We start from the raw sequence: 26,460 nt of genomic DNA, 5'->3' as shown, positions 1-26,460 counted from the left end.
CCTTCGGCCAATAAAGCGAGATGAGCGCCGCAACCCCAGAGTCGGTCACGACTGGACCTAATGGTCAGGGGTCCCTTTACCTTTACCTTATGTTTAAAAGACATATGGTGTCTATACAGCTGCAGAAAAAATTATTTCCAAATGCATGCCATTCCCAAAATTTTTCAGCCTTGCCTAAGGAAGGTTCTGTTGACCTTTGTTTCGGTTTCTCTGGATATTATTATATTTACTTTTGAGACGGAGAGACCAGATTTGCACACAGTATTATAAACATGGGCCCACAATGGAGCTACAACACAACAGATGTAACATTAGAGGTTGATCTTTTGAGAGCTTTAAGGGTACTGGAATTATGCCCCATACTTATTGCATTTTCTTCAGGAAGCATATAAAGTATATATGGAATATACTTGCTATATAAGGAGATGGAGACCTCAGCCTAACAGGGCCTTTGAATCTGCAAACAAGGGGGATTAAAGGTGTCTGTTCATGTGTTTGTTTGATTGTTTGTTTTTTGTTCCTCAGGGAAATAGCCATTGCAAATGTGTTTGCAATGTAAAACAACTAAAATGGTCCTGAATGTGATTCTCCCCTATCTTTTGTGGCAAAGTAGATGAGGCAACAAACAAACCCAAGAGCACAATTTCTTTACCTTCTTGAAATCATGCTTGTTGCCAAGTTTCCCAGAGGGCGTCATGGTGGTCACTGTGAAATTATTTGGGTCTTCGCAGTCGCGGATTTTGGATTCCTTAATCAGAGAGTCCAGCTTCTTCTTTGCAATGTTCTCCACTCGCTTCCGATTGGTCGAGGCCTGCAGGTAAGAAAGGGGAGGCTGGGGGTTAAGACACACAGGAGAGCTGGACACTTGGATTCTAGCCCAAAGCCTACTAAAACATTACAGAAACGTTAAATGAAAAGGAAACAGACTACGACAAGCTCTACATTTGCTCAAAATAAACTACATGCCAAGACTGGATTGGTAGTCTCATGGGACATATCCGCACTACAAACAGATGCTGGTTTTACACAATCATTGCTTCCCCCAAGGAATCCTGGGAAATAGTGTTTGGTTGAAGGTGCTGAGCACCCTCTGTATGAGATCCCCATCCCTCCTTCCCAGGGAATGACTGGTAACTCAGTTTGAGTCTGCAGGATGGATATAGCCCCATGATTTCTACACTGGGCAGCAAAGTTATCATTCTATTCTTCTTTGCTAGAATGATAGAATTCTTCTTGATACCCAGGAGAGGTATTCTGAAGTGCCCTCAACAAGACAAATTCCTTTGGTGGAAAAGTGCCTCGAATGTGTTGTCTGTGATCAAACAGAGTGATGTTGTTGAAAGGAAAAGCGAAAAGCACATATTTTTAAGAATACTTTGCAAAACTGAAAAGGAACTAAAAAAAAAAGGTGGAGGGAGGAATCTACTGTTAGCAACAAGAACAACTTTGACGAGACATGCTTTGTTACCAAGCCACTAGCGTTCTTCCCGGAACAGAAGGAAACCTTAGCAGACTCATCGTTGTGCAGTTTTTCCAAGGCTTAAATCACTTGCAAGGGAGCCAAATACTAGCCATTAAAGGTAGCTGGACCCATAGAGAGAAAAATTGTGATTGAGATAGAGGTGGCCAAGGGTACTTGATGTGGAACCTATCATAAGTCAATGGTAGGTAGGTCATAATTCAGTGTAAAAGAGCAATATGCTGAACATATACACAGTGAAAGGCTTAGGGTTCCCCACCCCTTTAAAATGCAATCCCATGTATGCTTACCCAGAAGTAAGTCCTACTTCAATGGGGCTTCCTCACTAAAAAGCATATTTGCAGACTCTATTTTTTAAACCATTTTAATATACAGTTAGTTGCGAGGCAAATCAGAAATTCAGCACCAAGTCCCTGTCAATCATCTAAGAATCTTTGCATTCATTGACCAGCACAGGGTATCCTTAGTCCTCCATTGGTATTATGGAGCTGGCGATTCAGATCCAATGCAGAGCACCACAGCTATTCTTATTACAGTAGTACCTCGGGTTACAGACGCTTCAGGTTACAGACTCCGCTAACCCAGAAATAGTACCTCGGGTTAAGATCTTTGCTTCAGGATGGGAACAGAAATCGTGTGGCGGTGGCACGGCGGCAGCGGGAGGCCCGATTAGCTAAAGTGGTACCTCAGGTTAAGAACAGTTTCAGGTTAAGAACAGACTTCCAGAACAAATTAAGTTCTTAACCCGAGGTACCACTGTATTTAGATAGCATCTCCAGAGCGATCAAAACACTCCACATGCACAATATTTGTTTTAGACAGGAAAGTGGCCCAAGTATGTCTCATCCAATATATTAACCACCACCTTGAGGATCCTTACACAAAGACAACAGCTCTATCCATTTATGAGGAGGAGGTATTAGAAGGCTTGTGGGAACCCTTGAGGTTTGAAGTAGTACCAAAAATCTTTAGAAAAATAATGTAAGAGAACACACATGTACATAAGCACCCTTCCCCCACTATAAAACAAACCCAGTCCAGTGAGAAATGAGGTTGTTCAGTTGTCAGATGATGTTGAGAAATGGGTTGGTGAAAATGGGGAAGGGGAATGGAATGGGATCTTTAAAAAGACATGGGTGGCTCAATGAACAGCAGCACTCCACATCAACATTTGAGTTTTCTCTTAGTACATGTAAGTGGGATCTGAAGCAAACAGACTCCACTTAGATGTATTAAGAGCAAACTCAAATTATGAGATATGCTGGCTGTGTAGCCCAAACAGGGTTATTGAGAAACAAAAGGGATGCTCAGTATGCTTGGAGGAGCCCCAAACTTTCCAAAAGTACAGAAATTTGGGGGGGTGGAACAGCCAATAAAAACTGTGCATGCTCTGTGGTCACAGAATGATGAATGTCTGCTGGGAAGGAGAATGGGATACCAAGCGGGGGAACAGAATGGAGTGTCCTGGATATGGGCAGAGCCAGCTGGCCGCAATATCAAACAGGGACACTCCACACAGCAACTTTCTTGCAGCCGGTCCCACATGTAATAACTAGAAACTTGTATTTTTGTCCACAAAGAGAGAGTGAGAGACAGAATCATATGGGGAATGCTTTGAGCTCTCAGAAAAAAAGTATCTTCTAAAAGCATAGTACTGTTATATATTCTGGTCTATTTCTGGAGCTTCTTTGTAGATTATGCATTAAAACTTTCCCCATGAAAACAGGGTTGGAAGCCATCCTGGGATCACTTTTCACTGCAGAATTCATTCAGAAATAGACCTACAATGTCATTCTCTTACTTTACTGATATCTGCCCAGCAGTGAGCCAGGCCCCCAAATTTCAGGCACAGTTTTCACTCTGCTAATAATAATAATAATAATAATAATAATAATAATAATAATAATAATACCCCACACACAAAAATGCCAAGAAAACCAAGTGAATCTTCCAAATGGAGTATATGCTTAAAAAGAAACAACGAAGAAAAACAGGCAATGTTAACTTACTGGGGTAAAATAGAGAGTCTGATGTGGTGTTTTGAGCCCAAATCAACCCAGGCAAGGAATTTGAGTGCCCTTCTCCTTATACTACACACATGGCTTTGTTTTCGGACATTTTACAATCCTGAAACATCCTGTGAATTGACTTTGGCTAGAAAAAATATACCATAAACTGTATCATTCATTTTACCCAATGTCGATATTCTACTACACTGGAAGTTGTGCAGGATAGAAAACAACCTCATAAAACTGCCTGGTTTTCGGCTTCCTTGGAAGAGGGTTAAATGGCACATGATGCACAGTAGGAATGTGTGTGCATCTTTCCTACCTGTTGGCTCTAACTTCCAAGCAACTTGCACCTTCAGAAGAACACAGCCTATGCTTTCTTAATTAGCCACCGAATGGGGATTAATGGTATCAAAATACCAGCTGTCAGTTTCCGTGCTTTCAAAGTGCCGTTCAAGAGCAGGGCCTGTCAAACGCATCTGGAAACCCAGATGTTGCTTGCAGAAAGTTTTGGCTTGTTTGTTTTTTTTCTCCTTTTAAAGCAGATGAAACAAATTGAAAGCTAATGAAGACAAAGATGCAACACAAAGTGAAGGTCCCTGCTCCAGCTTTTTAAAAAAATATAATTTAAACAAAATCAAAAGGAAACATTAATACAATACAGACGGGCCCCTTCAGAAGGAATGAAGCTTTCTCCTCTCTTAGTTTCATCTTCCCAACTTTCCTCCAAGACTTTTTCTTTTCTTTTTCTGTGGGGGGTGGGAAGGGGAGAAAGGAAAATGAAATTTCATCTCCTCTCCTCGCTAAAGGCTGGTGCTTGAGTGAAGCCCAGGAAGATTCGCAGCAGGCAAACGGCAACAGATTCAATTGGGTTAAGTATTGATTTTCTATAGTGTTTGCGCAAGCTATTGAGAAAACAGACAAAATTACTTTCTACTCCCGTTGCTTCTAGGGCTTGAACCTCATGCTGGCATTTTTAGCCTAGTGAGCAACCTGGGAGTGGGTTCCTCACACAGTTGCAGCCTTGCAAGACAGGGAAAGGGAGCTGTCCAGAAGGAGGAGGTCCTGATGCTAAGCAGTTGGGAAGCTCTCCAGAAGTCTCCAAGGGTAGGAGCAGGTCCGTCTTGGAGGCTCTTGCGTCACCAGTTTCCAGTCCGCAACTGGAAGTTTAAGCCAAGGGTGGAGAAGCTGTGCTTCTCCAGATGTTGCTAGACTGCAGCTCTTACGAGCCCAGCATGGCCAATAGTCAAGAATCATGGGGATTCTAGCCCAACCACATTTAGATGGCCACAGGTCCCTTGCCCTGGTGCTGAAGTACTTGGCCTGGCTATGCCCACCCTTCCACATAAACCATAAAAACATAGGAATACCCTGCTGGATCACAGGTTGCAGCCTCTACCCTCCATGAATTTGTCCAGTCCTCTTTTAAAGCCATCCAAAAGTTGGTGGCTATTGCTGCTTCCTAGTCTGTGCGACTCCCAGCATTTAACTATGCACTGCATGAAGAAGGACTTCCTTTCATCCATCTTGAACCTTCCAGCGTTCATGGTCCTGATCATGTTTATGGCCAGGCTTCTTTCTTCCAGATTTGTATGACTTGGAACGCCTCCTGCAAGCACTTTGTACTGCCAAGAACAGTTATCAGTTCGCACAGGATGTGAGCCCGTTGCTCAGATGTGTGGCTCGTATCCATCAGCAGCCATTTATCCAACTTTGTGGCCCCAGTTTAATGGAACTTCCTTCCACTATAGGTCAGACAACAACCCCTTCCCTGGCAAACATCTGGCATCTATTGAAAATGTTTCTTTTGATCCCACCAGGCATTTTAAACTGAATTCTGATATTATAGTTTAAACTGATTTTTATTATCATTGTTATAAAGCCGCTTGTACACCACTTAGCAACCATTGTTATTAAGCAGTATATTAATGGTTGGAATAAATAATATTTAAACAAAGTGCACCTGTGTAAGACAGAACGATGGCCTGAGTTTTAACCGGTCTCTGATCATGAACAGGTGCGTGTTTTGTTTGGATTTAGCACAATTTGAGTTTCATAGTTTTGCTGAGCATTTTAATGTTCCAGTGCGATAGGATCACAACACCACCACCCAGTATCCCTCTCACCCACCCCACCCCCATTTCAGCACAACTGTGGTTTGGTAACGCAGCAATTTTCTACACTGCTTCAAAGCTAAGCAGGCTATAACTCTATGACTGACAATCTGCTTTTACCATACCTTCCACTTTGAAAGGGTGCAATGGGTCAGGAAAGAAAAGGAGACAAAAAGTCATCAGAGGGAACATCAGACATCACAAAAGAACTGATAGCTGGGTTGACAAGGTCTAAGAGAAGCCCCCACCAGTACAGCACAGGTCTAAAAAGTTTGTCCTCCAAGGAAACACTCAGGAGCACCAAGAGGCAAAACTTTTCCTGGACTGTTATCACTGCACCTTTGAATAGCACCCCACAAAAAAACCCCCGAAGAAATCCACCACATAGGAAAAACAGCATGTCAAGGAGACAGTAGAATGGAACCCTTTTTAAAATATCTGTGGCGACTATTGTTTTTCTTCTGAAAAATGAAAACATTCAAACAGGCAGTCCTTAACCTGCAACCTTTAGCAGTCCAGGAAATGCCTTTCTTTGTTAATCTGCTGAATGGATAAAGGTAAAAACAAGAGGAATGTAGCAATAAGAAGGTGAAGATAAGAGATAGCAAATCTGAAAGAAAAAAACCAAGAGTAAAAGTACTACCAAAACCCCATCATTTTCTCCAATGCCGCCTGCTTCAAAAAATGGTACTCGATGATGATTTTTTAAAAACAAAACAAAACAAAACACCAAATACCTGCCTGTTTAAGATCAGAATCTCCTATTAGCTCTAGCTCCACAAAACAGGGAAATTGGAAGCTTAACAGGCCTGCCCAGTTACCAGCAATGGAAGCTGGGGAGCACCACCAATTCTGCTGGCTCACAACTTAACCTCCATGCTCCTCCCCACACTTTTCTCCTTGGTCTTTCAGGCCCAAATCTATACGGTAAGCATAGGCAAACTCCAAATGTTTTGGGACTACAACTCCCATCATCCCTGACCACTGGTCCTGTTAGCTAGGGATGGTGGGAGTTGTAGTCCCAAAACATCTGGAGGGCTGAGTTTGCCTATGCCTGCTATATGGGGAAGATGGGGAGCCTGGGACCGTCAAAGATTCCCCACAATTGTAATGGTTCTGTACTGCTTTTTGAAGCATCAGAGGCTTACTGTATTGCTAGATCCTCCTGCTAAGATCATAACACCTAAACACATGCAGGCTCTTTTCTGCTCTAGAAAAAAACCTCGCCTGCGGCAGTGTATTCCCGTCAAGCACATGCCATATGTTTTACCAGGCCCATGATCAAACCACTACACCACATTGCCTCTTTACTTTGGATAGGAGCACAGCAGTGGCACAGTGCAAAGTGGGCAGGTAGTATGGCCTAGTGGCTTGAGTGTTTGACTGGCTAAGCACGTGGCATGTGGTTCACAGGGATATATTGCCATAGTAAATCTCTTTCACCATGATCTACAGCCCTGGATCACCATGAGAACACCACTTTCATCCTAGCAAATCTTCAGAAGGGCGAGGCGGTTGTGTGTGCGTGTGTGTGTGTGTGTGTGTTTAAGTCTGGAGTGGTGTGTCTGTGAAGAGGGTTCTTGTGGGGTAAGATGTGTGGTGTGTTTTAGTAGGGCATGCCATTTATCCCTGTGGATAGCTCAGTCGGTAGAGCATGAGATTTTTGATCCCAGTGTCATGGGTTTGAGCAATAGTTTCCCTACATTTCAGGGGGTTGGACTAGATGACCCTCAAGGTCCCTTCCAACTCTCCAGTTCTCTGATTTTAGGGGGTGAAGATCACCCCACCATAAAAGGGTGGGGTGTTCTTCACAGCTAACAAAGCACCCCACCCCAATTCCTGCAGAAACACCTTTACTCAGCTTCAACACTGGTAAATGTTATTCACTAGATCAGTCCCAACTCCACTCTGCACCAACTTTTGCATTAAGGGCCCCCTTCTGCATTGTAATACTTACGTCTCCATTCATCAGTTTACAGTCATCTTCCATCTCATCGGCGCTGTCCTCATCAGACACTTCTCCTTCCTCTACATCTTCGCTAATGTTAGCTGGAAGTTTCTTCCCCTGGGAGGCAAAAGCATAATTAAGCTGCACAAACTAGAAATAAGAATCAATACAAAGCACTGTATTGATGGCCTCTTAGCCAAGTGAGCATTAAAAAAAAAAAATCACAGAAAGATACATGCACAGATTCATTTCTTGCATTTTTATTCCATTTAAGGAGCTCAGGGTCCATTTAAGGAGCTCAGGGTAAGGGACGCTGAGCCTAGGACTTGCTGATCGAAAGGTCAGCGGTTTGAATCCCCGCGACGGGGTGAGCTCCCGTTGCTCAGTCCCAGCTCCTGCCCACCTAGCAGTTCGAAAGCACATCAAAGTGCAAGTAGATAAATAGGGACCGCTCTCCAGCGGGAAGGTAAACGGCGTTCCGTGTGCTGCGCTGGTGCTGGCGCCAGCTGCGCCTTAGTCACGCTGGCCACGTGACCCGGAAGCTGTCTTCGGACAAGCGCCAGCTCCCGGCCTCTTGAGCGAGATGAGCGCACAACCCTAGAGTCGGTCACGACTGGATCTGTTGGTCAGGGGTACCTTTACCTTTTTTAAGGAGCTCAGGGTAGTACACTCAGATAAGTCCATCTCCCTTATTTCATCTTTACCACAACCCTGTCAAGTAAGCATGCCACTGTTTGGGCAGAACATAGAATCATAGAATCATAGAGTTGGAAGAGACCACAAGGGCCATCGAGTCCAACCCCCTGCCAAGCAGGAAACACCATCAGAGCACTCCTGACATATGGTTGTCAAACCTCTGCTTAAAGACATAATTAATAGCTGCTCCATTTGGGCACCAAAAAAGCAACATCTTCTAATAATGTTTGTGTCATTTTGAAGAGCCAAAACTTCGGCCAAGGCCCAGGTTGCTCTGATACCAATGCCTCAAAATGGAGGAGTCCAAAGCAGGCAGGGTAATATATATTTATTGACTGATAATCTTCACAGCCACCAAATCCTTTAAAAAAGGGCTGAACGGCCTGAGGTGCTGGGTTATCCATTATGAGTGAAGAATCATCGCAGGTACTTATCAGAAGCTCCATCTAAATGAATCGCTTCAAAGATGGGAGAATTTCTTCAAGAGAGCTGCCATTGATCTCTCGCACTTGAAAATTCAATAGTCTATAAATGGCCACCGCCAGGAGCAGACTGGATGAAAACGCTTGGTGAAAGTTAACTGAAGAATGTCAAGCTCTGTGTGGTACATACAGGGAGTGTAGAGGGCACAGGTGCAGAATCTTGATGACCTTGAGGCTCCACCTCCCAACCAGCCCCAACCAGCATGGTCAGTGGACTGAGATGACACACACATTTCAGTCCAGCAATATCTGATGGGCCACATGTCCCATAGTCCTGTCTCTACCAGCCAAAGTGGCTGTGTTCTGCCTCCACTGCCATAGGCAGCAAGCCTCTGAGTATATCCGTGCCTGGGAATCACAAGAAGGGAGAGTGCTGATGCACTCAGCTCCTACTTGCCGGCTTTCTATAGGCACCTGACTGGCCACTATAGGGACAGATGCTGCACTAGATGGGCCATTGGCCTGATCCAGCAGCCTCTTCTTATGTCCTTATGATGAAAATCCATTCCCAGGAAGGTAAAGGTAAAGGACCCCTGGATGGTTAAGTCCAGTCAAAGGTTACTATGGGGTTGTGGTGCTCATCTCGCTTTCAGGCCGAGGGGGGCAGCCTTTGTTCACAGACAGCTTTCTGGGTCATGGGGCCAGCATGACTAAATCACTTCTGGCACAATGGAACACCGTGACGGAAGCCAGAGTGCACAGAAACACCATTTACCTTCCCGCCAGAGCGGTACCTATTTATCTACTTGCACTTTGACGTGCTTTCGAACCGCTAGGTTGGCAGGAGCAGGGACCGAGCAACAGGAGCTCACCCTGTCGCAGGGATTCAAACCGCTGACCTTCTAATTAGCAAGCCCTAGACTCTGTGGTTTAACCCACAGCGCCACCTGTGGATAAAGCCCAACAAATGGCAAACAAACAGCTCCATCAGGTTTGGGGCCAATGCTTTTTTTTTTTTTTTTAAGACTCCAGGGCTGTAACCAGCAACGCTGACCCTCTGTTGCTGGCCGAATTTTTTTATATGGGGGTGGGAATGTTCAATGGGAGGAGCTTCTATAATGTCTGTCAGCAGCTGATTTTATGGTTGAGTGCCTGTTAAAAAAAGGTTTTGCCCAAAATTGCTGTGAAATATTCAGGTTTGTCAAGTATTTTGATTCGAATGCTCCATATATATTTTTTACTTTGGAAAAAAATAGATAACCATGACTAACAGGGCATAGTTAAGGCTATATAAAAAAGAGAAATTTTCCTCTGTTAGCATGACAGTGTCACTATGTGCTCAGAATGTCAGAGGGCTTATTAGCCTCTTATGCATGTATCTTGGGGCAACAATATGAATTCCATGTGCGTACCCACACTCTCCAAACCAAGGCTCTGCTAAGGTACAGTTCCCAAGATTTTATTTTGCAGGGAGGAGTCATGACATAAGAACTTGTGTTGGCAGCAGAGTAGATGTGAAAAAGACCTACGTCTGTACTTCGTTTCATACCTTAAAGGCCACAGCCTTCTATTTCAGGGCTAGCTTCTTTCAGGTAACATCACAGCTCATATCCGTCTCAAACAGCCCTCCCACAGAGTTGCAAAGCATATAGTGTTTGATAGTTTAGAGATCTTTTGTTTTGCTTCTGCTCTGCATCTAAAAATGTCTTTGGCATTTGTGATGGGTTATTTGTTTTACAAATTTATAAACGGCTTCACAGCCAACGTGGTGTACAAGGAGATGAAATAGAAATATTACAACCTCCCCCAAAAGAATGGGAAAAAAAAATCCTACATACTATAAACAATTCCTAGGAATGCACAATTAATATTTCACAAATGACTGGGTCACAAAATGGGGTGGTGGGGATCAGTGATTGCCTAAACATCAGGATGCTGGGCACCAAATTTCAGCTTGTAGTTGATTCCAGAGGGCTGGAGCTACGAGACTTAAAAGCCCACTTTCAAGTACAGGCTAAGTGCACCTCTGGGGCATGTGGTATGCTCAGGAAAACAATTGCTAGACACACAGATATGGGGTGAGGTGATCCCATAGGTAACCTCAACTTAAGTTGCTTAGGGTTTTAAATGCTAAAAGCAAAACCCTTGAACTGCACCCAACAGCATAGCGTTAGCTACAGCAGCTCTCTCAATGGAGGTGCTATGGGACATCCTTGTCAGCAACCTGGCTGCAGCCCTAACTAAAATTTTAAACAACCTCTTTCTTATTAGGATGTCATATAAAGGTAAAGGAACCCCTGACCATTAGGTCCAGTCGTGGCTGACTCTGGGGTTGCGGCGCTCATCTCGCTTTACTGGCCGAGGGAGCCAGCATACAGCTTCCGGGTCATGTGGCCAGCATGACTAAGTCGCTTCTGGTGAACAAGAGCAGCGCACAGAAACACAGTTTACCTTCCCGCCGGAAGTATTTATCTACTTGCACTTTGTGGTGCTTTCAAACTGCTAGGTTGGCAGGAGCAGGGACCGAGCAACGGGAGCTCACCCTGTTGTGGGGATTTGAACCGCCAACCTTCTGATCAGGAAGTCCTAGGCTCTGTGGTTTAACCCACAGCACCACCCAAGGATGTCATACACCCCCCCCCAAAAAGCCCCAGTACCTTTGGTTAACACTGAATGCCATCTTCATTTGCAAGCTCTTGCCCAGATACTATAATTTAATTTAGCTTGTAAATTTACTATAGTAAGCCTGAAGAGACTATGAGACTTATCATTATATCTAAGAGCTTTGGTGCAAAGTGGGTGGAGAATCAGCTGAGATTTATGGGAAGGCCAAACTGGTGCTCTTGTTGAGAAGATTCCAGTTGAGTCCTAGTTACAGTAGACTAGTGTTCCCCAAACCAGGAATGTTTTGGACTACAATTCCCATCACCCCAACTATTGGTGATGCTGGCTGGCCAACAAGGGAAGCTTTCTCTATTTGATATATTAACAGACTGCCTCCTAAACCCCACCACCCCCCAAAAATCCAGAGGGTACTTCACTTGCTGCCCTCAAATGTCTATCAAAGAGGGTACTTCACTTGCTGCCCTCAAATGTCAGGCAGCTTACAAAGAGATTTAAACAGTAACACCAACAACCTTTGCCACCACTCCAGGGGATATTCCATTCAACAACTTCACCAGCTAGCCGTAACAAAAGGATGGAGGCAATGAGGACTGCTTGGCCGGCACGTAGGAGAGTAACGAGAGGGGAAGCTACAACGGCAGCACTTCGACTGGCTCTCCTGAGGCTAACTTCACAAGCTTCATGCTACATGCCATTAGAGTTTGATTGATGTTAGGAGGATTCCGGAGAGACACTGGCAGTTCAGGCACAGTCAACCATGGTTATTCATTTAGACACGCACAAACCTTTGCTGGGTCTACACTGGCTGCAGCCACAGCAAAGAGGAGCGGCCGAAGCACACACTGTGAATCTTAAAATTCGGAATAGTCTTGGGCTAGAAGATGGCCTGATACTGAGGCTTCCATTCACACACAGACATTGGAAGAAATCTAAGCAAAAGTGTGTCTCTGTGTATATACATATAGTAATATGTAGCCAGTGTTGCTTAAGAATTCTAAGAAACCAAAAAAATCAGTGCAGTTTTGAAAGGTTCAACCCACCACCTTGATTCAAAACGGCTTGTAACCTGCTCCTCGGTCCCAGGAACCATCATGCAAAATGTGGTTATTTTATCTTAATATAGTGTATAGCTGACAGACAAACCAACAGCTTCCCAAAATATATAGCAGACATCTTACCTTGACCAATATTTTCCCTTTCAGACTTTCTGGAGAAGGCAGCTTTGTGGGATCTTCATTGCTCACGGAAGACAGGTCCAGTTTGTCCCCCAGGATTTCAATGAGATACTGGGCCATCTTCTTCTGCTGCCCCACGCTGCAGTGGTTCTCGATTGACAAAATGACAGGGTACCTTTGGAGGAGGAGAGCAAACCCACACAAGGAGAAAACGGTTCAGTTGCACACCCAAGGTTGTTTTTTCTGTAATCACTTGCTGTTCTGCAGATGCACAGCCGCATTTCTGGTTCCAGCCCCAAAATGCCAAACACAAGAGAGTTCTCGGTTTGCACCCATGAGGATACCAACAATGGTGGTCACTCAATCCAGGGAAAGCCAATGTGATGCCCTCTGGATATTGTTGGGTTACAGCTCCCATCTATCCCAAACAGCAATAGCCAGTGGTCAGGGACGATGCGAGTTGGAAGTCAAACAGCATCTAGAGAGCACCATGTTGAGTATCCCTGGCTTAGTAGGTCAGAATTTCATGTTTTCTTTTATATAAAAGCCACTTCCAAGCTTCTGTTCAATGACAAGGTTTCAAATGGCTATTGGTTGGCCACTGTGGGAACAGGATGCTGGAGCAGATGGTGCCATTGGTAAGATTTAACAGGAATTTTCTTGTGTTGTTTGGTCATTTCCTGCTTTTAATGGAGGAGACATGGATGTAGAGTAAAATCCAGTATGGTTAAGAGAAGGCAGTGTGCCTGGGCACAGAACAGAGACACGCATACTGCCTCTACCCAAAACTGGGTCCCAACCAGTGGAGGCTGGTACGTTAGGGAGAATGGGGCATTGCTCCACCAACCTGTCTGCCTCCATACTTAGAAGCAGTCCAGGGGGTGGCACTGCCTGTCGACTTCCTCCTCCACAGTCTCGGTGTTGCTTCTTATGGAACTCAGCAGGGAGGAGGAATTGACTGTGGCGCCACCTACTGCTGGGCTCCTTGCCTTCCAACCTACCAGTCCGAATGCCCAAGCTGGATAAAAGGCAAACAGAAGCCTCCTCTGTGCAGTGCACCCTAGCAGTCATCTCCATCTCCCTGAGTACCCATCTTACCTCCTATGAGTTAAAAAAGGCGGTACTACTGGATAATGGATCACATAAACAAAGCAAGCCACATGTTCCTTTTACTTCCAGTGCCCATCATTATCTCCAAACCTGAGCCAGTTTATTGTATGCAGCTTGTTGGCAGGCTCTGAGACCACCCTGAATATCCCTTAATTATCACGTTTATGATAGCGGCAAGCCTTGTGGCTTGTCCTCCTCCGCTCTCCTGTTTTGCTTAAATGTAAAAAAAAAAAAAAGTCAAAAAATGCTCTTGCAAATAAAGGACTCTCAGAGTATTCAGAAGCGATAAAAACCTGAGATAGCATCTCATAAATAAGACTGTGGCTGGGGAAGGAGCTGAAAATACTGCCCAATTTATTCCCTGCACAGGCATCCAGGCTGCTTATGATCAGCCACCAGGCTACTTAAACAGAAAAGGAACAGAAGGACCTGCTTGAATTTAGCACACTCTGTGGCTGTTTTCTGCTCACCACTTTCTTTGTAAATGTGCACTTTGGTCGTTTTGCTCACTTGAGCTGAATGCATGCTTTGTTATTCGCACTACTGCCCTAAGAATCGTCTATTAGGGGTGCAGGCAGTGGTAAGGGCCAAGTGAAAATGTCCTGTTCCCCACCCCTTGCTATTTCACTGTCCCATTCACATACCCTCCCCGCAACATTTCTCCGATGGAAATAGGGACGTCCCATTCCATAATGATAATTTCACTATTTATGCCTCACACATCTTATTGGGTGGCCCAGCCACTCTGGGCAGCTTCCAACATATATAAAAACACCATTAAACATTAAACATTTAAAGAAACACAAAAAAACTTCCCTATGCAGTGGTACCTCAGGTGAAGTACTTAATTCGTTCCGGAGGTCCGTACTTAACCTGAAACTGTTCTTAACCTGAAGCACCACTTTAGCTAATGGGGCCTCCTGCTGCTGCTGCGCCGTCAGAGCACGATTTCTGTTCTCATCCTGAAGCAAAGTTCTTAACCTGGAGCACTATTTCTGAGTTAGCGGAGTCTGTAACCTGAAGCGTATGTAACCTGAAGCATATGTAACCCGAGGTACCACTGTACAGGATTGCCTTGAGACGGCTCAGGGGTCAGATAACTCCATACCCTTCAACATTTCTCCAGTGAAAATAGGGACATTCTAAGGAAAAGCAGGACATTCCGGGATCAAATCAGAAACTTGGACAGCTTCTCTAAATCAGGAACTGGAACCTGGAAAATACTGACACTTTGAGGGTTTGCATTCAAAGGTGACAAAATGGGATTCTAGCCACATGGCCAGTAGGAAGGGCAGCTCTATCCCTGGTGCTGGCAAAGTTTATCACATCAGCTAGCAGATGCCATTTTGTTTTCCCAGACTGCCCACAGACATAGGGTTGTATCCAACCAAGTCTCAATGGGCCAGATAATTAGTCTAGTTCATTAAATTCAATGTTCATTAGTCATGTTCATTAACTTTGATTAGAACTAGTGCTGGATACAACTCATTGTGAGGACAAAATGGCTGCTCCGAGTGCAGGCAGCTCCCCAGAGTGCCCTGGAAAAACACTGACCTCAGCATTCTGGGGGGGGGGGGGCAGATAGCAGTGGTTAGCCTCTGACTACCACTGTTGCTAAACAGGCAGCAGCAACCAAAAAGAGGGGAGAGCAAAAAATCTCCACCACCAGCATTCTGAACTTTTAAGATAATTTCTTTCACCTCCTGTAGATTTCAGCCAGAAGTAAAAAACCTTCAGACTTTCAGCTTGACCCTAGTGGGTACTGTGTATGTGCTAAACATTTTTGCATTTCCAAGCCAAGAAATACCCTGAACTTCACATTAGGTATAAATTATGCAAAGTGAGAGAAATTTCGGAAGTGCTTTTCTTTTGCATAATTGAGTCTGGTTTCACCAGTTATGGAGAGAAGCCCTGCTCCCTGAACTCAGCAAATTGTACTTGGGTTCTTAGATTCCACCAGTGTGCCAGAAAAGAAAATTGACAGATTTGCCTGTCCCTTGCCCACAGATCATAGTTTGAGAACTTCCAGGAAAGAATGGGATATAAACAACTAAGTTCTACTCGGAATAGATCCACGGACATTAACGGACCTGAGTTAGTCATCTCCATTAATTCCAAAGGGTCTGCTCTGAGCAGGACTAAGCAATGGCTACAACCCAGGGTTGGGGGGCAAGGGGGTTGACTGTTCAACCTGAGAATTCTGCTGGTGTTTATATTTAGAAATATAAGCCACAAACACAGAGAGAGAAAGCCACAGTCTCCCGCCGGGGAAGATTCATTAACCGGGTCTAACAGCGCTGGCACCACACTGTAAAGGACAGACTTTACAAGCCAATCAATCAATCTCCTGGCTCTCTTTGGGGTTTCAGTATCTATTTTTGGATTCTCTGAGCTTAGGCACTGAAAGCGCTCCATATGGCTTGGAGCTCATCACACGGCTTTGAGAGGAAAAGTGGATTCAAGGTGAGACGATGGAATGATGGAAAGGCAATTCCACACCAGTTGCCCAGCGCAGGCCGTTACTGGTTATCATCTCCACTAAATTGGCCATGCCCGACTAAGCCTGCTACACCCACACTGTGTGCTATGCACAAGGTAACAAAAATAAATAGAGGTGGGGTTTTTTGGTCAAAAGACATGGGGCTCGGTACCTGCCGCAGCTCAGTTTACCCTCTTCGCTGAATCTCAGGCCACAATCACATCATGATGCATGTAAAGCACTAAGAAAATGCCACTTTAAGCAGTCATGGCTTCTGCCCCCCCCCAAAAAAAATAAAGAATTCTGGGAGCTGTTGTTTGTTAAGGGTGCTGAGTGATGGAGCTACAATTCTCAGGGTGGTTTAACTGTCAACACCTCTTCACAGGGAACATGGCCTGAGGCTGTGCACATTAGTAGCTTGGAACATAGCTAGGTCATTCATTTTTCTCAATTTGGATTGAAGCTGGTTTGGGGGTGGGGGAATGCAACAAAATGCAGCATTTCATAAGAAAACAATAGGATAGATATGGGTTGCAGCTAACGCCATATATGCATCACTTTCAAAACCAGAGATGGGTGAGCGCTGGGTGCAGAATTAACAGGAGTGTGTACACAGGGTAAGTGAGACAGATGCCTTTTCGGACATCCACCGAGAAGATACAGTGGGAGGAACCGAGCTGTGTATGCTATCTTTGCAATCTTCCACTGATATCTGGCAGCGTCAGGGCGCCCTCAGCAAGAAATTGTGCATTTAGTGTGGCGGCAACGGTACCAGAGTTATTGAACTCTCTCCCTAGTGAAATCAAGTTGGTATAATCCACAGAGCTTCAGGCATCAACTAAAGACTTGTCATTTCACCAAGCCTTCTTCAGAAAATGATTTATAGTTTTTATAGCCTTCTTGGCAGATCAACCGTTTTTAACGTTTCTGTTTGTTTAATGTATTCTGCTTGAATTTTCTTGCTTCCAGACTGTCGCTATGGTTGAGTTGGGATACCAATCGCATGCAAGCACATTCGGGGGCCACTATTATTAGCTGATTGGGACAGCGCATCATAGCCACTTCCCCCAAAAGATCAGACTTTTTGCATGGGGGAAAGTGAGGGGAAATGCTCTGGAAAGCATGAGAAAGCACATGTGTTGATGCAACATCAAATAACCTCCGCATAAACAAATCAGGGCAAATGCTCACTAAATAGCCAATGTTATCTAGTCTCCCTGCAAATAAATCACAATGAATGCTCAACAAACAGCTGTCTGCAACCACTCTTTTTATGCTCTTTTGGTTTAAACTGAAATTCTGTGCAATGCATAGGTATATTTTATACATGTTTGTGCTATGGAAATTAGTAAGAGTGCTAATAATTTTGCATTACCCTACACTCCTCTTCGGGACGCGGGTGGCGCTGTGGGTAAAAGCCTCAGCGCCTAGGGCTTGCCGATCGAAAGGTCGGCGGTTCGAATCCCCGCGGCGGGGTGCGCTCCCGCTGTTCGGTCCCAGCGCCTGCCAACCTAGCAGTTCGAAAGCACCCCCAGGTGCAAGTAGATAAATAGGGACCGCTTACTAGCGGGAAGGTAAACGGCGTTTCCGTGTGCGGCTCTGGCTTGCCACAGCAGCGATGTCACGCTTGCCACGTGACCCGGAAGTGTCTCCGGACAGCGCTGGCCCCCGGCCTCTTGAGTGAGATGGGCGCACAACCCTAGAGTCTGTCAAGACTGGCCCGTACAGGCAGGGGTACCTTTACCTTTACTACACTCCTCTTCCTTGCTCCTTCCAGCTACAGCCTCATCCTTATCACTGAACGCAACCACGACTTACTTCTGAGTCATATGCATTCAGGATTGCACTGACAGTATACCTTCACTATGAAATTTAGACTTGTTTTGTAACAGTTCTGACTGCCACAGCTCCCCGTCTCCCAAAGAATTCGCACAGCACATTGTTAAAAACAGTACATACTTTAGATAGTTTGAAACAGCAAATTCATGGGGGATAAGGCTCTCATTTGCAACTAGTCACAACACAGAATCTCCATGTTCAGATGCAGTCTACCTCTGAATACCAGTTGATTTGGAGCGGGACAGCAGGAAGGTTCAGAAGTTCTGAACAGTCTGCTTGCAGGCTCCTTATTGGGTTAACCACTGTGGGGAACAGGATGCTTAGCTAGATAGGCTAGATAGGCAGTAGCATCTGGTCCAGCAGGGCAGCTGGGGCACTGCCCCATCAATCTCAGTGTCCTCACCCAGCCCCAGAGCGTGCCAATGCTTGTCTGCTTCCTCCTCCTCAGTTACAGCGTTTTAAAACTCAGCAAGGAGGAAGATGGCGGCAAAACTAGAATGGCTGTCATTGGAAGTGGCTCCACCTACTGTTGGCCTCCTGCCTTACATCCTAGGAGTCTCAACAGACACTGTAGATAGGGTTACAGACAGATTTTCTTGTGTTCCTAATTCTCAAGGCTTTTTTTCCAGCTGGATCTCACCAGAGCTCAGTTCCAGCACCTCTCAGGTGGGAACCATTGCCATTCTAAAAGAACAAGGGAGGCATTCATGGTGAGTTCTGGCTCCACTTTTTCTAGAAAAATAGCCCTTTAATTCTGTGCATTGTAGTCCGGTGAGGGTACTACAAATATTGCTAAGATATCCTGAGCCCTTCTGGCTTGCACAGTGAGAGGAGATGGAACTGCTGTCACAGCTTTAAGTTTGCAGAATCAAAGCACAGAAAGAGGAAAGTCACATAAAAGAGCTTCTCCACACACTCTTGGAAGCCACTGCAAAAGCACACTGGCTGCAGGAACTTACCTTGACACAGAGACCTATTATTCTCAGACAAACAGGACAAGTTAAAATAAAAATAAAAAAATCTGGAAGGCATCCCTGCCCCACTTTCTCTCTCTGATTATCTGAGTGACTCTAGATTCAGAAGCAGCAAATCTCATCCCATCTGAGCAGGATGCATTTCTGCCATCTGGATAATGGCACTTTCGGACTTTCTGTCTCCTGCCTGACAAAATACCCTGTAGTTTGGAGGCCAAGCAGCTGGGTTGTCAGCTACCTGCTAATAAGCAGTCGTGTTTTCAGTGGAGCTTGCCTGTCTCTGGTCCATAATGTCAAACAAGACAATGCTCCACAAATTTCCATAATGTCAAACAAGACAATGCTCCACCAATATCCCCCTGGCCTGCCTTCTTACTTACAAACAGAGGGAACTGAACTAAAACTCCCATCAACCCTGACTTGCTGGCTAAGACTGATGGGAAGTGTACTCCAGCAGAATCTGGGGTGCTACATGTCCCCCATCCCTGAGACTTTGGAAAAAGAGCAAGGGGAACACTGATAGGCTGGTCTTGAAATTGGCTCCCCCTGTGCTTCTTGGGGTCCTTCCGAGAGTTAGCTAAGAAAGCTCGGGAAGACCAAACCTAGGACTCAGCTATATAGCTGCAAATAAAACGGTTCAAATGTGTTGTAAAGTGCAATATACAAATGTGACACTAGATGGCGACAGTGAGCTATGCAAATCCAATGTATTTTTCAAAACGTTTTAAAATAAAGCATCTTCACAGCGTGTGTGTTTTTAAATATGCGTGTAGATTCCACCCTAGAAGGCCCCTTCCCTTTTTGCATGCAAATTTAAGCTTGGGAAGATGAAGCCTGGGGAGATGTCAATAGCCCATACAACATCTTCTTTTGTATGCCAATTTGCCCTTCAGGGGAAGGCTGGCTGATGACAACAAAGGCCTTTTAGGCCTCACCTTTATGGCTCAGATCCATTGCGACTGGTATCCACGGGAACAGAAATTTCTAGTGTCTCCCAACTTGATTTATTTAACTCAGAAGCTTTGGTAACTACTATTGCCATGCATCACATGGGCTTTAAGGATAATGGCTATGCATCCAGGCTGTAAGGATAATGCCTACAGGAATCTAGTGTTGCCCAGCTAACCCTCTTCCACCGCCAGTTCCTTAATTCACAGGGATAAGTCTACTAGAAAAAGTGGGGGGATGAGCAAGGAAAGTTAGTGGGGGGAGAGAAACAATATGGGGCCAGACTTTAATATGAAGACCTGGGGTGGTTGGGTAGACAGTGGGCTTGGCTCTTAATAAAACTTAGAAACTCCAAACCAAATTTCCATACACCTGCATCTCCCAACACGGTAATCTGTCCTCTCCCAGAACTCCCCCTCATCACAACAAGATACAAATACAAAATAGATGAATCATTCCAGTGTACAATGATGATGGTTGACCTTCCCCTTGGTACACCCAATTCTTAAAATATAGCACCCACACGGATACCTACTCGCTCTTGACAAAGGCATATTTGTTTATGGTCTCAATCACATCTTTAAAAAGGATCTTGGAGGTGAGGGTGTAGCCATGGTGGACGATAGGCTCACCGTCTGGCCCATCCCAGCAGTCAACTGCAAAGGGGAAGAACAAAAACAGAAGGTTCAGATTTAAGGAGGGGGTTTGTAATAAATCCATTAGCACGGTGAATGTTGTAATATCTGAATGTTGTAATATCTCTTAGACCAGCTATGATGGTAAGCTCAGGCATAGGCGAACTCTGGCCCTCCATATGTTTGGGACTACAATTCCCATCATCCCTGCCCACTGGTCCTGTTGGCTAGGGATGATGGGAATTGTAGTCCCAAATATCTGGAGGGCCAGAGTTTGCCTATGCCTGTCCTAACTGGTCACCTTTGTTCTTCTGAGGCTGTGATTTTCCATTTTTTAATATTTTGTACTTTCTTTAATGGTTGCTTGGCCGTATTAAATATTTGACAGATTTCTCTCTGAAACTCTGGAGAGCTGCTGCCATCAGTGAAGGTAATACTGAGCTATACAGGCCAATAGCATATTTAAAACAAAGCAAAAAACCTGCTATGGTGGACGAACATCTCCTCTTGTAAGGATGATGACTGGTAGAAAAAGAATCTATGGAACACATAAATGATTCCACAGTTGAGTTGTTGTTGTTGTTGTTTTAACAAAAGGAGGTGGGCAATGGGGTGTGTGCTTTTGGTCCTTACCTTCAACGCAACGACATCCAGACTGCAGAACCCAAGAGTACATGTCAACTCTGGACTGAGACATCAGCTGGTCCCCCATGAGGTAGGTGTTATGAGAGGAGGTGATGAAGTAGTGACTCAAAGGGCATGTCATGTCCTGGTTGACTTGGTAGTGCTCTGGGTTGAAGATATCCCCAGCAGGGCTGCGCATGTAGTTGGTGAACCCTATGGAAGGAAGGTCACATGGGCTGGATTAATGATGCAATTAACCTGCCAGTGGGGGGTAATTGTTAGAGGGTTGGCTTAGGCCTAGGCAGGCCTGGGTCTAAATCCCCACTCACTATGCCTGCAGTGTTCCATGCAGGAAAATAAATCAGCATTCTAACCCTTTCTCTGGTTTGCCCACAGTCATGCTGAAGAAATGTATTTTAATAATCAGTTGCATTTTAGGGGCAGCAGCACTGCAAGTAAGTCCCATCGTCAATAACACCACCATGGGGTGGGGAGCTTACTGATCAGAAGGTCAGTGGTTCGAATCCCCACGATGGGGTGAGCACATCGAAGTGCAAGCAGATAAATAGGTACCGCTCCAGTGGGAAGGTAAACGGCGTTTCCATGCGCTGCTCTGGTTCGCCAGAAGCGGCTTAGTCATGCTGGCCACATGACCCGGAAGCTGTACGCCTGCTCCCTTGGCCAATAAAGCGAGATGAGCGCTGCAACCCCAGAGTCGGCCATGATTGGACCTAATGGTCAGGGGTCCCTTTACCTTTACCTTTAAACTGACCTTTGTCAAAATAGATCCCAGGATGGTTTACAAACATCGATCAATAAAACACAACTAAAATTATAGACTAGATTATTCTTATTATTCTATGATTAGATTATATTGGTTTTTAAAAACAATAAAATTATTTTTTCTCTGAGCAACTCTGTCTGAAAATTAGCAGGCAATCTCAGAGATAATTTCTCTAGAAAACTGCTTGCTTTGGGGAGGGAATCATAGACATTTAGGATCAACGCATTCCTTACAAGGTACTTTAAACTAATTTTGCACAAATGCACCCCAATCTGATTCTTATTTGGCGGGGGAACAGCCAAAATTAATTAAGATGACATCCACAGGGCATCCATAAATTAATCTGAGCAGCAGGAGTGCTACCTTGGCCCCACAACCATGGGTTGAAATTTGTGGGTGCCCAGCTCCTTCATGGGAAATTTTGTGGGTGCTTGGGCACCCAGGGAGTTGGCACCTATGCTGAATTGATTAATTTGGAGATACTTTTTTTTGGGGGGGGGGGTTCCCTCCCAAAGAGTTGAGCAGTGCTTGGTGGAGAGATCACCCATATATTGGATATGCATGCATTCCGCTACTAACTTAGCTAAAGCACATTTTGTTGGTACTGTTTCCCCAAACCTGAAAACCCCGTGGTACAACAATGGTACAACAAGCAAATGTGCATATACACCATGGGAAGCAATGCCTCTCTCAATTTACTTCTAACTCTCTGAGAAATCATTGTCCCCTCCAATCTAAGAATTAGCCTGCACGCTTTCCTGTAGGGACTGAATCTCCCCCATATTCCCCAAGGGAATTCATCCCAGATATTCAAAATGCACTTGAAGGAACTATAACCCCTACCCCAAGTACCTTATTCCAGACTGCAAAGGATACCAATGAAGCTCCTAAACAGTCCAAGAAATGGAGAAACAGCACCATGGTCAGCTCACTGTGGAGCCAGTGAAATCAATGCCGGTCTAGAGCAGGCATCCCCAACCATAGGCCCTCCAGATGTTTTGGACTACCATTCCCATCATCCCTGACCACTGGTCCTGTTAGCTAGGGATCATGGGAGTTGTACGCCAAAATATCTGGAGGACCGCAGGTCAGGGATGCCTGGTCTAGAGACCCATGAGGGCTGAAATAGGTTGGTGTTTCTGGCTCCACCCCCCTCTGAGGAAGACTCTTGGGACTTTTAAAGGGCCCATGCCATATTCCTCAAGTCCTGGCTGGCTGGGGCTGGAAGTCTCTTGCTCAATCTAGATGTGAAGGGATAGGAAAGTGGTGCCCCTTGAGCTGTCAATAGTTCCAAGGAGGCATCTTCAGTATTGCAAGTTGGGAGGGCTAGTGACACAGGTCATGCAGGTGAATGCATTGTTTCCCCTCCCATAGAAGTGGTTCCCCTTCTTTTATCTTCAGGTACCTCCTCTGACAGCATGAGCCTGCTTCCTAGGGCGATAACACCCGCCAAAATCCATTGCACTAACTGCTGCATTTTCGTTTTCATGTTTCGCTGCAGTTTTAAGACCGTACAAGTTCCTTTCTTCAATCAGCAGGGAACTGGGGGTGGGGAATCAATCCTTTGTCCAAAGGGCACCTAGATTTTCCCACAGGAGTTTAGACCTGCCTCTATCCCACACTCGGAGGTTATTCTGCTAGGGCCAGGTGCGTCACAGGAAAAGTAACCAAAATGCTCTATATTAAGGGAAGATCAAGCATTCTGTTTAGAAAAATAATCTGTATGATCAAACACACCTTCTGCACATTCCCTGACATTTGAGCTAGCCAGGTCCATGGAGAATTAATTAAGCTGTGAAAGCCTGCCTCGAGAACTGAGCTGGGATAAGAAAGGCTACTTATGAGATGGAGGAAAGTAACTCAAGTCTGCTTTTAGCAACTGAAACTTTCCCTCGGCTCATTCAGCAACCTTTCAAACAAACAGTCCCACCTGGGGCGACAGATGCAGATTTCGATCGGGCAAATCCTCTCCAGACCAGTTACACACGTCGAAAGCTCCCCATCCCCACCCCCCAATGTGGTTTCTCGGACCCACGGGAAAACCAGGCTTAAGATTTTAAAAACCTTCCACTGGGTCCTCCTAACGATTTGCTGTTGGCTTTTCTCTTTCAGCTGGGTGATCTGCACCTTCTGTGTCTCACCCGCTCTACTTGGTTTATATATTTTCTAATCTCCCCCAACAGCATTTTGCTGTTTTGACTTTGTGTCTGCTCTTGGGCTGTGTGACAGCTTTGTCAATTTTTGTTGCTATAGACTTCCTAGCAACCGAGCTTGAAGAGCAAAGCTATTCAACTTGGATGTCTGAAGTTGGTGTGTGTGAGTGTGCCTGTCTTCAGGCATGTCACCAATACCAGTACATTGAGCTTATTTAGCAGCTGAGCTTTAGGTTTCATGGTTTCTGTTATCATTAAGGATATATGAGTCTCACTTAATCTCATCCTGAAATTCAAGATGTTTTGTTTTTTAGCAGTCAAATCAAATGCTTAAAACAGACACCGAATACCAAAACACTAGGAAAATCAAATTTATTGGTGTTCCTCTCTTCTCCCGGACAGTCCTTTCCTTGGGGAAAAAGGAAGGGGGCAACAAGCAGCAAACAGCTCCTCGTGCAGATGAACCCTTCCATGTGTTTCCTTGACTCAAATGATTCCTTGACTCATACAGAGTGTCTTTCCCTAGCCAGGGACCATACGGTTTATAGATCAAGATTCCTAGCAGGAATTGATGCTGTGTGCATCATATGCCGGCAAGACAATGCCCTGCAGGATGTCTCCTGTGTCAAAAAAGAGCCCTCTGCTTTCTGTCACCCATTCCTCAAGGCAAGGCTTTCCTTTCTCTTGCTCCACCCTTAGCTAGGGATGTTGGAGGTATCCAATAAAAATGGAAAAAGGAAACCGAAATCGCCACGGTCCACATGTTCATCTCTGATCACGAATAGAAATCAGTCAAGCACACACAGTCGGCATTTGTTCACACCATGGTTGCTGTTTCAGTCTGCAAACGATAGCTAATAAATGACCTTTAGTTTTTACATTCTTTTGATGTTTCCTTTACATCGAAAAGAATGTAGGTTATGTTCAGTTTCGTAAACACAGGTCAGAATGGAAACCAGTGCCTTGTTATACACCCTTGCCCCTTGCCATGGCCAACAATGATTAAGATAGCCACTTACACATCAACACTCAAAACAGCAAAAGAAAATGCCACTTTATATGAAATGTGCACCTGGTAATTTTTATAGAGAGGTTCAAATTTAGATATAATCACTGTATTTTAAATGTAAATGCAATGCATCTCACTGTGAAGAAGAAGAAGAGGAGTTTGGATTTGATATCCCGCCTTTCACTCCCTTTAAGGAGTCTCAAAGCGGCTAACATTCTCCTTTCCCTTTCTCCCCCACAACAAACTGTGAGGTGAGTGGGGCTGAGAGACTTCAAGGAAGTGTGACTGGCCCAAGGTCACCCAGCAGCTGAGGAGGAGCAGAGACACGAACCCGGTTCCCCAGATTACAAGACTACCGCTCTCAACCACTACACCACACTGGCTGTACACTGCACACTGTGGTGCAGAAGACTACAACCAGCTGACCTGGGTGCCTGATCAGTTGCTGTCCGAGGTGCTTAATTGTGGATGGGTCACTTAACACCCTCTCCTGCTCTGCCTTCTTAGGGTTCATGGACTGGCCAGCCCTTCAAACAGAGGATTTTCCTCTGCAAAGTAGGGCGCATTGGCACCTTACAACCCCCCTCAAAAAATAATTATAATATTAAACTACGGTAAATAATCAACTGGCTCTGGGCAGATTAACACAACCTTGCTAAGCTTATAAAAGTTGTAACTTCACTTGCTCCAATATTAAACTCAGGTCAAGGTAGGGACCCAGAGGAACCGGAAGGAGGTATTGTCATGCTAGGCGAGAAACCATGAGGATTGTAGATGTACAAAAAAAATATTAAAACGAAAACCTGTAAGGAAAATAAATAACAGCAACCTAATAAGGACCCTTGAGCATGCTCAGAAGCTGTGGAATGTTCAGCATTGGGAGGGGAAAGTGTTTATTTTACATATTTTGAGCATTTGTAATCCACTCTTCAGCTGAAAATGCTCCCAGAGCAAGCTTACATACAATCAGAACAAACCTGCAGGCTTACAATCTCTCTTTTTTTAAAAACACACACACAGTCACACACAAACACAAAAGGAATGAGGAGTGAAGAAAACCAAAACTTTGGCACCAAGATGATGGAATGAACCCCAGTGTGGTGTAGTGGTTAAGAGCGGTAGTCTCATAATCTGGTGAACCGGGTTCGCTTCCCCGCTCCTCCACATGCAGCTCCTGGGTGACCTTGGGCCAGTCACACGTCTTTGAAGTCTCTCAGCCCCACTCACCTCACAGAGTGCTTGTTGTGGGGGAGGAAGGGAAAGGAGAATGTTAGCCGCTTTGAGACTCCTTAAAGGGAGTGAAAGGCGGGATATCAAATCCAAACTCTTCTTCTTCTATCTCTCCCACTGAGACAGCCCAATGGAATGGCTGCCCCCCCCCCCCCCAGATGACTGTGGAAGCAGAGGACGTCCAATGGGTCTGGCCAATGGAGGGA

General features: G+C 45.1%; 1 protein-coding gene across 1 annotated transcript in view; it reads right to left on the bottom strand.

Moving 5' to 3' along the window:
• The window catches only part of PLCH2 (phospholipase C eta 2), a 308,782-nt gene that overhangs the window by 56,856 nt on the left and 225,466 nt on the right, over positions 1-26,460 (bottom strand). Inside the window, exons 8-12 of the mRNA XM_083452318.1 lie at positions 21,088-21,291; positions 20,355-20,475; positions 12,473-12,644; positions 7,561-7,668; positions 653-811 (exon numbers count right to left, since the gene is read on the bottom strand). Of these exons, the coding sequence (XP_083308444.1) occupies positions 653-811; positions 7,561-7,668; positions 12,473-12,644; positions 20,355-20,475; positions 21,088-21,291 (764 nt within the window). The remainder of the gene's footprint in view (positions 1-652; positions 812-7,560; positions 7,669-12,472; positions 12,645-20,354; positions 20,476-21,087; positions 21,292-26,460) is intronic.

Source organism: Podarcis tiliguerta (assembly GCF_965153285.1).
Source record: "Podarcis tiliguerta genome assembly, chromosome: 8".
In the NCBI taxonomy this organism is placed as follows: Eukaryota; Metazoa; Chordata; class Lepidosauria; order Squamata; family Lacertidae; genus Podarcis; species Podarcis tiliguerta.
Note: the sequence above shows the minus strand (reverse complement) of the source record. Positions and strands in the feature narration are given on the sequence as shown.